At 43.3% G+C, this 12,591-nt stretch overlaps 1 protein-coding gene across 1 annotated transcript in view; it reads right to left on the bottom strand.

Moving 5' to 3' along the window:
- The window catches only part of ATP9A (ATPase phospholipid transporting 9A), a 126,153-nt gene that overhangs the window by 78,458 nt on the left and 35,104 nt on the right, over positions 1-12,591 (bottom strand). Inside the window, exons 5-6 of the mRNA XM_024750188.1 lie at positions 2,569-2,627; positions 1,226-1,277 (exon numbers count right to left, since the gene is read on the bottom strand). Of these exons, the coding sequence (XP_024605956.1) occupies positions 1,226-1,277; positions 2,569-2,627 (111 nt within the window). The remainder of the gene's footprint in view (positions 1-1,225; positions 1,278-2,568; positions 2,628-12,591) is intronic.

Raw genomic sequence — 12,591 nt, 5'->3', positions numbered from 1 at the left:
ACCTGGCACTCCCAATCCATAACTCCATTTTCACTGACGAGGACACAAGAACCAATTCGAGGACAAAGCTGCAGTGTTTAGAAGAACACTGTTTTAGGGCCTTCCCTGGCAGTCCAGTGGTTAAGACTCCATGCTCTCACTGCCAAGGGCCCGGGTTCGATCCCTGGTTGGAGAACTAAGATCCCACAAGCCGTGCAGCACAGACAGAAATAAATTAAATAAATAAATAAATAAAAGAAGACTGTTTTAATGGAGTGCCTTCCACCCCCTCTCTGAAGGATTTAACATATTATCAGTATATCATGTCATCTGCACTTTTATCCAGTTCATCATAAAAGAGGTTGCAGCAACCTCAAAGGGATACAAATACGGATTTTTCCAACGTTTGAAGATCTCTGATTATGCCTGACGGGCAAGAGAAAAACAGCCTTGTTTCCTCAAAACAGCTTAAATAACAACAAATAAAAAGAAAGGAGATTTGAGTCAACCGACGGGGAGGGCAGGAGGCAGCGGGGGCGGCCACAGTGGGAAACGCAGCCGGGCCCCCCGAGCCTGCCCCGCGGGTGCAGACGACCAAGTGTCCTACGTCATTTTATATAAGGGACTTGAGCATCCGTGGATTTGGGTACCCATGGGGGTCCTGGAACCAATCCCCCTCGGACACCAAGAGACAACTGTAACCGCGAGGAGTGGGGTCTTGCAAGAGACTTGAGAGGTTCACTCAGGGAAATAAGCTGTAACGACAAATCAATTGATGGGTAGGGGTGACTATGGCCCCACCACTCGTGGGCCAAGGTGGGGAGAGGCCACCTACCCCTACCTCTCCCCCCAGCTTCCCGACCACCCCATCTCATGACACTCTCCCAGTATTTTCTCAGAGGAGTTTCTGTTTGCTTCTGTTTGTTCGACACACTTCCCAGTCCTGCCAACTCCTGCGGTCGAGCTTAATGCAGCCCAGCGGGGAAAAGCATAGCCACTGTGTGTGACTTTCCCAGCTGGGATTCAGCACGGCTCCGACTACCTTTGCTATGATCAAAATCTGTTGACCTGCGTGCACCTAAAACCTTTTTTTTTTTTTTTTTTAAAAGACTGCTCTATGAAAAGAAACGTTCTTGATTTGCCTCCAAAATGATCATCTGCTTCTGTTACATTTTCAAATGATTATTTTGCCAAATTACCACTGAAAGGTTAATGGTTATTTTCAAAATTGATCCCAGATGTTTACCGTTTTTTTCTGATGTCCTCAGGAAGATCATGTCAGCAGGGACCCGCTGGTTCTGCGTTATGAACAGAGAGACTGTTACTGTGAATGCCCCTGTGTGAGGTTTCCATCCCCAAGCCCCCGCCCCCTCGGTGGCGGCGGGGGGGGGGCAACCCAAACCCACAGCCTCTTTTAAGTGTCTGCCTTTGTCAAAGACAGATCTGGGGACTTATTTTGTTTTGAATCTGAAAACTCTTGCACACTGCCTTTACGTTACTAATCTCCTATTGAAATCTTATGTCGGAAAGAGAGCTGCTAGTTTTCTGGCGAATCCAACCATTACCTCCTGAAATTGCAGCCAGAGGACCCGGGAGCCCAAAGCCTGCTCCCCGAGCTGGCTTTCTTCCAGGCTGTCTGCTGAAACTACATACCTACGCTCAGCTCACGCTTTCTGCTTCTACCAATTTTCCGGCTTGATGTTTGGCTTCGAGTGGGATTTTAATAAGGAAGTCAAGTAGCAAGAAGCAACAAAAGCCGTTCTCAAAAAAAGAGGGAAGCCAACAGCAGGCCTCATGTAATTGTGAACAGGCAAGTATGTCATAACATAAAGAAGTTTGTGTGGGTCTTCTGAGCTGCCACCCAGGAGAGCTTCACTTTACCCCAAATCAACTGTGAGTTCTTGGATTTAATCCTTTTAAAAGAGCATAGTTCACTTCCTACAGAAACAAGTTAAGATGCAATCCTTTTCTAATCAAATATGATTCCAAGACTCTCCAGGGCCACCCCCAAAATCCAACATCTCCCAAACATACACAGTAAGAAAAGGTATGAGTGCTGGAGTAACAAACATTATCGACAGCGCTATCTTTAAAAACGCACCTGGGGCCTTTTTACTGTTCTCATGTTTCACTTAACCCCTACTCCCCATGAAATGACAGAAAAGCACAATGTTATTTAAGTCAAAAAATGTGAGACAAAATTGTTCAAGAGGTAAATGACAAATATTTTTATGTGCTTGTGCAGTCCCCAGACTTCTAGGAAAAACTTTATTATGATGAGTTTAAGACTCCAAAACAACAAGCACATCAAATAGGAAATCAAACCTTGGAATTGTGTTTGTAACTTGGATTTCTGGCTAAGAAGCACACAGAAACCATGAAAAAATATTCTGTGTGTGTGTGTCTCATGGGAAAGAGATGTTTCTCCCCAGGCAAAGCTTCTGGGTAGAATCCCAGAAAGCAAACGTCCAGTTCGGCCACCAGATACACGAATCACACGTCGCACTGGGACTCGTGAAGTGGGGGCAGTGACGTTCCTCTCCCACGCGCCCACGCAGCAGCCGTCAGGAGCCGCGAGACCCCACTCACCTTCTCCACAATGATAAGATCTCCAACTTGGATGCTGGAGCTCTTCACCTTCACTGTCCCTGCAAAGAAACAGGCCCAGATATATCACATCTGAATTCCTTCCAAGTCTGCGTACCTCGGCAGGGTGTCCGCTAGCCTGCGGACCCAGAAGCACGTGCCCCTGAGCCCGGCAGCAGCATCTCCTGTCTCTCCGAGAAAAGGTTCACCTACCACAGAGGCCGCCCCAAAAATGTATCCCCGTTTTGTGGAGCACTGGAATGACTCACTCAAGTAAGATCTTCTGTCTTAACAGCACCTTAGAAGCTATTCTAAATCAGCACCATAAAAGATTCAGCCTCAAACACACACACACACACACACACACACACACACACACACACACACACAGAGAAATGGGGAAGAAAATTCAGAGTCAGATCCGTGGACAGAAGGTCAACACTTAATTCTCAACACCATCAAAGAGAAAGAGGATAACCCAAAATGACTGACTCTTTTTAAATCGGCAATTGCTCTATCGTGCCATTTATATGATTATGATCAGATCACATAACTGTGGCTGGATGTTTATCTGGATAAACAATAACCGCTAACGTTAAACACTAACACTGTGCTAAGCGCTGTATAGATATCGACATCCTGATGGCTTCGCTTGCTCCTCTCAAAGGCCACCAGAAAAATATATTATCTCCAGTTTTCAGACAAAGAAAGTAGGCTCAGAGAGGCCCCGTCTTCCCCTAGTCTCACAGTTAGAACAGGTCAACACCAAGATTCAAACCCTCATCTGACTCCAGAGGATGGAATAAAAAAGAGGGACTTTGGTTCAATTCAAAAAACATTTACTCAAGTGCCATGTTCTAGGAATTCGAAGATCCAAGACAGTCCCCTTGTCCTAAAAAAAAGCTCAGAGTCTCACGCAGGCGTCGACCAACGCGTCCTATAAAGAGCAGGAGGGTAGACAGTTTAGGTTTTGCAGCCAATGGACAATCTCAACTCTCCCAACAGCTCTTCTCCCCAAAGGCAAATAGCCTTTGTACATTTATATTTTAAAATGTAAAAAGTGTTCTTGGCTCCCGAGCGAAGATGGTGGGCTGAATTTGGCCCACTGGCTGTAGTCTGCAAACCCGTAAGCTGGTGAGAAAGACAGCAAGACAAATGCTGTTAGTGCAAAATAGTGTGTCAAAGGATGGGAGTAAGTCCAGCGTGCAAAGGGAGCAGAAAAGGAGACCTCCCCCACTGAAGGAGGACCAAGAACAGTACCTGGCACCCAGAAGGCTCGTGACTGTTCACTCCACATTCAAGCCCCCTTAACTGAATGCCTGCTGGAGGCCAGGTGTTCTAAGGGTGGGATGCGTGGGACTCGCACTCCAGTGGCAGGAAGGAGGCAAGAGACAAATAATGAATGAACGGGCTGGGGTATGGGGAGGTATCAACAAATGCTTTACAGGAGGGCTGAGGTCCGAATTAACCAGATGAAGGATACTGGTTACCAGCATCAGGAAAAAGGAAGGCATGAGATGGGAGACCTGATACACATGCGTAGCGCATTCATCTGCGTGGCCACAGGCTGGAACTCCTTTAGCAAGGGAGAGAGCATCACACGGAACAGAAAGAGAGCAAGGGCTTGGGGGGCCAGGTGGTCCAGCGCCCCATGAATAAGCCTGTGGAGGACATGGGTCTTTATTCTGGTGACGGATCAAATTCCCACACGAGGGAGTAACACCATAAAAATCTTCATGCTTTTGGCGTCTCATAATAAAGCCCATTTAACTTACAAATGTTCAACCAAGAGAGAAGAAAATCCTCAAGATTCTCAGTCCCCCTCGATGAAGTATATGCCCCAGAGCAAGAGTGACCTGGGAGTTCTGAATCTGCTGTCCCCCACCGTGGACTCACTCCTTCAACAAACACCCAACACTCACCCGCTAGGAACTAGCGCACAACGCAAGTTATTTTATCATACACTTCTCCCATCATTTAATGCCATGGGTCTTTTTAGTAATTCACCACTAAATGAGATGTTTCAAAGCATTCCAAGGACTTCAACTGAAACAACTCTTTCTAAGAGGTTCCACAGGGTTTGATTTTTAACTAATGTCTGTACTTAATTAAATTTTGTCATGGTAACAGTGAGAAGACCTGGCGCTAAAAGGGCAGCTCTTGAACACGAACGACTTTTAGAAAACACGTGGCAGATGGCTCTGAGGACGGCTAGACTCTCTCCACCTAGGAAGGGAGCATCTGATAGGGCCCTGCTTTCATAAATGGCCTGAGCCTGGGCATCCTCGGGACCCACTAGCCTCAAGCGTTCGCTGTGTCGATATATTGGCAGAGGGAACGGAGAACATCGGCGAGCCCTACGAGGCAGCTCGTTAGAAATGGCAGAATGAAGAGCGGGCTCCACGCGCAGAATTCTCTTCCGACCTGAACAATTCTTCTTGCCCAATGAGGCGGCAACAGGAAAAACGCATACAGATACGCTGCTCTCTCTGGACAGCTTATCAAAGCCTTCCTCGAGGGAAGATCGTAAATTCATCGTGCCCCCCACCCCCTGAGCCAGCGAGCTTTTCCTTCGCCTGAGCTCACCCCAACTTTCCCGAACATAAATTTACACATTGTCTTTGGTTTTATTACTGAAATTTATGCTGGTGGCCTGACCCAAACCATCCCTGAGCCTGTGTTCTGATCTTCAAGACCTACTCACAAGTTTGCTCTTAATATCTAACCCTAAGAAGAACACTGTTATAACTCTTATTAAATAATAACTGCATATGGATATATGTGTGTGTTAGCGAGACAAAGGACAAATCAGGAAGATTATACTAAAAGGGTTAAGGGTGATTCCTTCTAGGGACAGAGGAGATTTACCCCCTTTCTTTGGCAAAAATACTTTCTAAATTCTTCACGACAATTTTCTTATAATAAACATGAGGTGCTCTTCCAATAAGAAAAAGATATAATAAATTAAATTAGCTCAAACTTTTAAGTGACCAGGCCCAGATTTTTTCCTTCCACGGCAGGGTCCTGATTTACGATCGGTTAATTTGAACTCTGCCTCTCTGTCCATCTGCTCTACCTCAACAAAAACCCTTTAATCCGCTGTGTTTGCAGAGCAGTTTCTGACTAAACCCAGCAGGCCGATCCCTCGGACAAACCCTCCTACTGTAACTGGCTCCATCTCAGGAGGAGGGCAGCGGGGGCCACACCACCCTGAGGTCACTGGGGTTTCTCAGCCCCGGCTCCCTCATTAGCATTTTAGGATTTGGCGGGGATGAGCCTCAACTTTGCAGGTTCCACACAGGGAGACCCTCAGATTCACTCGCTCTATCGAGCCAACACACGGTCCTGACCATACATTAGGACTTTTCGGGCCGCACTACCGTTTTTGGGTGATCAAAAATGTGTAGCTCAGGCCTGCACACAGAACACACATTTAGCATGTGTCTGTGTACCTGTGCGTTCTGAACGAGAAAAGACAAATTAAAACCATAAGAATGAAAGGAGGGAAAGCGGCAGGAAAGAAAGAGAAGGAGAAGCAGAGACCAGTATTTCGATTCCAACATTTACTGGGGTTTCGGTTGCCGACGTCCAAGTGAAACGCCCCTCTCTAAGAAGCCCACGAGTAGGTAGGGGAGGCACAGCTGGGGCAGGAGAGAAAGAGGACCAGAGTCAGAAGAGCTGAGCACGCAGTGGCTGGGATTAACTTCCAGAACGACAAGACTCTGAAAAGTGTGGAAAGGGCCCAAAACACATACTAAAACCACTGTTTTGAGTTTTCTACCAATATTCTTGCAAAAAAGGAACAAGAAACATTCGCACGATGGCAGAGCCCCCGTCTTCCTAGCAAGAGAATACGATACATGAAAAAGAACACACTGACAGTGATTATTACCTACCTCAAGCGAGAGGAGCTCTCCCTACAGTCCATTATCTGATTAGAAGAAAATTCTCTCCCAACACCCCACTGAGAAGTTAGCAGACATACTTCCCAGGTACCCCTACTTTCTGTGTGTGTGTGCGTGTCATCTACCCTAGAGAGTCCTAAAACTTCTAGAAGCAGAGTCCAACCCGTGGGCCCGTGACCTGTGTATTCACATAGATCCCCTCACCCTTGGGTGAATGACCTACGGTTTTCATCTTCAAGTTCTTAATAACTTTTAAACAAGTGACGCCGTATTTTCATTTTGCACTGAGTCCCACAGATTACGTAGCTGGTCCTGAACAGGAGTAATGACACCCATTCGCATCTTCTGTATAAAGTGCACATGAAGATCCGGCCGTGGTCTAAGATCCGAAGCCACAGAACTCCTCACTTTGCCCCCCAGACCTCCTTTTTCTTTTGGACCCTGTCACACCCAGTCTCCAACCTCTAGGCTCTGGGATTCTTACATATCTTTGCAGAAACTCTACAGAAGTTGGGTAAGAGATTTTTCAAAGGTTAAGTGGCAGATTCTCTGCCGGACACATCCTAAATCATAAAACGCCTTCTATAAAAGAAATGCATCCCGTTCAGCTTCTGCCACTTCACCCGGGTCACCTCTGAGCTAGAGTTTATAACGGGGAACAAACTTCCAATTACTAGAGCTGTTTATTTCTGCAGAGATGGACCCCCGAGCCTTTCATAAGCAAACCCATTGAGCCCAAACCGTGCTTTTCATGGATGAGAGCTTCAGAATAAGGGCAGTTTGTCTATACTGCAGAGAGAAACCAGATGTTTCCCTTGAGTCGAAACAAGCAAATGACAATTCAGTCACACTGCAGAACAGCCCAAAAAAAAAAAAAAAAAAAAATCCAGAGAGCTAATGACAATTCAGTCACACTGCAGAACAGCCCAAAAAAAAAAAAAAAAGTAAATTCCGGAGCGCTAGTACGTGTGGGCCAATTTTTTGACCTCCGAACACCTCCAGCTATACTTCTATTTTTCATTGTGCCTGCAGGACATTGATTGCCTTTGCAGGTCTTTAGCAGCAAGCTCCATGCACTAACCCTGGTTAATGTATAACTCTTTAACTCGAACTCTAATCTGACTGTGACAGTGATGAGTTGTAAATTCTACAGCATGTGTACATTTCCTGGGCTTGACACGAAAACGCCTTTGCAGACCCCGCAGAGTTCATAGGTTTAAAGTTGAAATTTTCATATTCCGATCAGGTTGTCTGCATTCCCCAAAGCCTAAGAAAAGACTGTTATTTGAAAACAGGCAAAGGGTGGAAGAATATTATTATAAATTCCACGGGCCACTTCCTGGGGCTTTTGTTTAAATTAGCGGGAACTTTAAAAGAAAGGCTGTAGTTTAAATTTAACAAGTGTATACCCAACAGAGGCTTTTAAAATAAATACATAAATGGCCCTTCCCTGCTTCTGGTGCCCAATAATGATGAAATAGGCCAACACCCCTGGCAGGGGGGAAATACCTTTTGGGAAAGATAACAGTGCAATTTGCATTTGAGATTTTCTTTTCAGGGTTTTTAAATTTTTTTTAAATTAAACAATAGATCAGTTCACCAGCGATTTGTAATAAAGTCAAACTGAGTAGTTTGAAAGAATAAAAGGAACCTTATGGGTCTGAAATAACAAACTTCACATCTGTCAGAGAATTATGGGAAAGTGTTTGGCAAGACCTATTTTAAGACTTGTAAAAGCTAATGCTCTGAATCTTAATGAGGAAAGCCTGGGAAGGGGAATGCTTCGCTTACTGAGCTGTATTTGAGATCCTCAGTAAAGACCTTTGCAGTACTTCTGCGGCAGTAATATCAAAAAGACCATCACTGAGCAGATGCAAACTATTATACATAGAATGGATAAGCAACAAGGTCCTGTTGTATCGCACAGGGAACTAGATTCAATACCCTGTAATAAACCATAGTGGAAAAGAACACGAAAAAGAATATATATAGGTATGTATAACTGAATCACCGTGCTGTACGCCTGAAACTAACACAACACTGTAAATCAACTATACTTCAATTAAAACACTTTTTATATATATATATATATATACATGCAACTGAATCACTTTGCCGCACACCAGAAACAAACACAACATTGTAAATCAACTATACTTCAATAAAATAAAAAATTTTTTAAAAGACCATCACTGTAACCCTCTTCTTTTAAAGAAGTATAAAGCAGTTTTAGTGTTATCCTAAGTCTGAACAGAGTATGAAAACAAACGGTACTTGTGTTTAAGAATACAGCGTTTTCGTTTAGCTAATTATTAGCTAAACAACTCCCCATTAATGAACACATGTTCCCTGCCCTATCCTACCTTCTGATGAACTCCAATGGAATACAACGCCCTAAAAGAAACACATGTGTGTCCTTAGACCTCAAATTTTAGTCACATTAATTGCAATCCTAAATAATGGTGCAAAGTGGATTTTGGACTAAATTGAAAAAAAGACATCACTCTCAAATGGAAGTGAGATTCTTGAGGTTATTCTGTAACTGGGAAAGGGTGAACAGAGCAGCACGAAGGAACAATCTGAAAAGAACTGGAGAAGAGGAAAGATATCCATTTCGTTTTTTACACCACATATGTACTAAAAAGCTGAAAATAAGAGGGAGTCTCTCCATTTTGCACAGACCTTTGGCTTACGACTTACGGTTCTTCACCATGTGCCCAGATGTCCCCAGCAGGAAAGAAGCATCAACAATTGTGTTAATTATGCTTCTGTTTGCACTTTCCTTCAAGGCTAATTATCCACTTGCTTCATTTAGCCCTTGATCACAAGTTAGCCTGAGAAAACATTCCTGGTATGAAGACCCTGGAATTCATCTGGTAAAAATGCAAATCCAACTGCCCTTACTACCTGTGATAAGCAAGGCAGATTCCCCCTCCAGAATTAAAGTTTTGGTTTGGTAAGGACAAGGATAAAGAAAAATAATTCCTTGACTAATTACTCTTTCCTGACCCAACCCAAATCTTTCAAGTAACAAAACAAAGTTTTGCTGGGTCTGTTACTACTTCAAGACCCTCTCTTCTTCGGCTTTGGTGTTTGCAGTGCCACTGAATGCTATTAATTTGGAAAGACAGCTCCACAATTAAAGTCACAGAACGCATAAAAGTCCAATAAGAACCTCTCAAGTCTCTGATCAGCTTTAAATGTGGATTGCAAGTAGGAGGAGAGGGGATGCTTATTTATCTAAAAGCATCATTCCTACTTGGCTCTCAACAGTTCGTTCATCTCAGAATGAGGGGGCTGGATTGATTTCTTTGGACTCAGCAATGTGTTTTGTCCTACTGTACAGCAAAAGGAACTATATTCAATATCCTGTAATAAACCATAATGGAAAAGAATATGAAAAAATGCATATATATGTATAACTGAATCATTTTGCTATAACCAGAAACTAACACAACATTGTAAATCAACTACATTTCAATTAAAAAAGAAGTGTTTTAAAATGGACTTAAATCTAGAAGCCCTTCTGTAGCATATGTATTAAGGCTGAACGCCATGGCAATCATTGAGATATTCTATGGGAGAGTGTGAGCCTCAGCTCCAGGCACAAAGTGGAGCCTAGACTTATAGGCTAAGGTTTTACATTCAGACAAGCCGGGGTTCACATCAAGCTCTACCCCCTTAACCAGCTACATCATCTCAGACACAATACTTAACCTCTATAAGCCTCAGTTCCCCATAGGTAAAAGCTACCTCCATGAGGCTGTTTAAAATAATTACAGACCAGACCTTGTCCAGCACCTGGCTGGCTTAGAGTAGGTAAATCTTTCTTTTTTTCTCTCCTGCTTCCCAATCTGGACAGCGTTTTTCAAACAGTTCCAATGCCACCTTCTCCCTCTAGCACGCCTTGATTACAGATTCCTGGATCACAGAATAAACTGCCCCAGAGTCTCAGGTCTTCACTGGCCAATATGGTTTTTTCTTCTATTTTCCCAGGAAGGAGAGGCTCTGGAAACAAGGCGGAATTGGGAAGAACAAGACAGAGCCAGAACCTGGGGTTCTGTACCCCACGCCTCTAGCCATCCCAGCCTGTGACCTTTGGAGAACTCTTTACCAGGAACACTTCATCGGCACGTGATTCCCGTAAAGGCACAGGGCTGCACTCAGAAGGGGCCATTACTTGGTTTCATGCTCTGCTGCCACCTTGAATAATTTTTGAACGGGGGCCCCAAGTGTCCACTTTTCATTCAGCACCACCAATCATAAAGCCAGGGCTGCTTTCTTCCAACCTCGAAGACTCGGGATGCAGGTCACCTCTTCCGGGAAGACATCATCAGCTCCTCTCTGATGGGCTCCCGTAACCTCCCATAACCTCTGGTTCATACCTCCATTAACTCACCCACCAATATTTCATGAACCCCTGCTACGATACCACCAGCACTGCCTTTCTTGGGCACAGACCAAATCCCAGCACAGTGCTAAGTTTTTCTCACGCAAGAGTTATATTTACGGCAACTCTCTAAGGTAGGCGCTATTATTATCCCCAATTTACCGACAGATTAAGGGATCTGTCCCCACAGCAGTGGGGGAGGCAGAAGCAGGACTCTTGAATCCAGGCAGAGCACAAACTCAGAACCACTACTCTCCTCAACCACCAGGCGCTGTGCTCAGAACAAGGAACGTGGTGGTCACGAAAGGGGATATTCTTTTTAAGGACCACAACACTCATGCCACTGAAGTGCAACTACGAGTTACATTTTGTAATCATCATCCCCTTTACATGCCTGGATACCTTGCTGGACTACTAATTTCCCGAAGTCCCAGCCCCTCAAGTTTATCTCTGTAATACAGAAACCTCTCACAGACTTTGGAAAGTGATGGAGTTTCAAATATCCTTGAAGAATGAAAAAAAGGTCATTTCTACATGTAGGCTAATTTTACTATCAATATTAAAATACTTCAAATACTTCTTATTAAACTATGACAATTACATTAAAAACTAATCCATTGATGTGTTGTTTTAGACACATCTTGAATGATATAAGATGATCTAAACCACTGGAAGCAGCAATTAAAAAAAAAATAAGATCATCCTTTTTTTTTCTCCCAATGGTGAATTTCTTATTTCCAGAGTTTTTAATTCACTTGTTTAAAATCCATTTTTTTTCCTCCAAGTTCGAAACTTTTTCAATTCGATTAACATAATGCCTCTACAACTTTGGTAACGTGCCACTGGCATTCTTAAAATGACATAAATTCCTGCATTGTTGTGAATCTAATTTTGAGACCTCGAGCAAACACGAATTGACGGACAAGCTACAAAGTAACTGGCCTAAAACTGGCCTGTCCTTTTCAAAAATGTAAATGTCATAAAGAAATCCGGAGAACTCCGCCAAGTTCGAGGAGATCAGGGAGAAAGGACAACTAAATGCAAACGGCAAACCTGTCCTGGCTCCTGGACAAGAAAAAAAAAGAAAAAGCTATAAAAACAATTTTAGGAACAAACGGCGAATTCTGAGTGAGAAGTATAGATGAGATTAATAGTAATGTAATGATAAACTTCCTGATTTTGTAATTATACTGTGCTATGTAAGGAGAACATCCTACTGGGAATTAAACGTTGATGTATTTACAGGTTAAAAGGGAATAGTGTATATGCAACTGAACTCTCCAAGGGCTTAGAGAGTGTGAGGGGAAAGCAGGAAAAAGACAAAAGCTTAACAACTGATGAATCTGGGTGAAGGCAAATAGGAGTTTTCCACATGATTTCTGCAACTAATTTGCTAGTTAGAAGTTATCACCCACCCACCCCAAATATTTAACTATATTAGTACAAGTACTGCTGTTATTAAACAGGAAATGATGCCGAATGCAGATAAGTATAATGGCTTACAATCTCATGATCAAGGACTTGGTCTTTTGGTTTCCAAACTTTTTTGAACTCCAAAAATAGTGTTGAAAAGTACATTTTAAGATGCCACGTGATAAAAAGAGAAAACAGTCCTGCGTGGATATACACATACGTATCTGTTTCCCTTTGCTTTTGAAAAGCCTCACTCAAGAAAATATTATTAAATAATTGAATGGTAAGATTTAAAAAAAAAAAAAAAAAAAAAAAAAA

The sequence above is a fragment of the Neophocaena asiaeorientalis genome, unplaced genomic scaffold, assembly GCF_003031525.2.
Source record: "Neophocaena asiaeorientalis asiaeorientalis breed wild unplaced genomic scaffold, Neophocaena_asiaeorientalis_V1.1 scaffold606, whole genome shotgun sequence".
Taxonomy (NCBI): Eukaryota; Metazoa; Chordata; class Mammalia; order Artiodactyla; family Phocoenidae; genus Neophocaena; species Neophocaena asiaeorientalis.
Note: the sequence above shows the minus strand (reverse complement) of the source record. Positions and strands in the feature narration are given on the sequence as shown.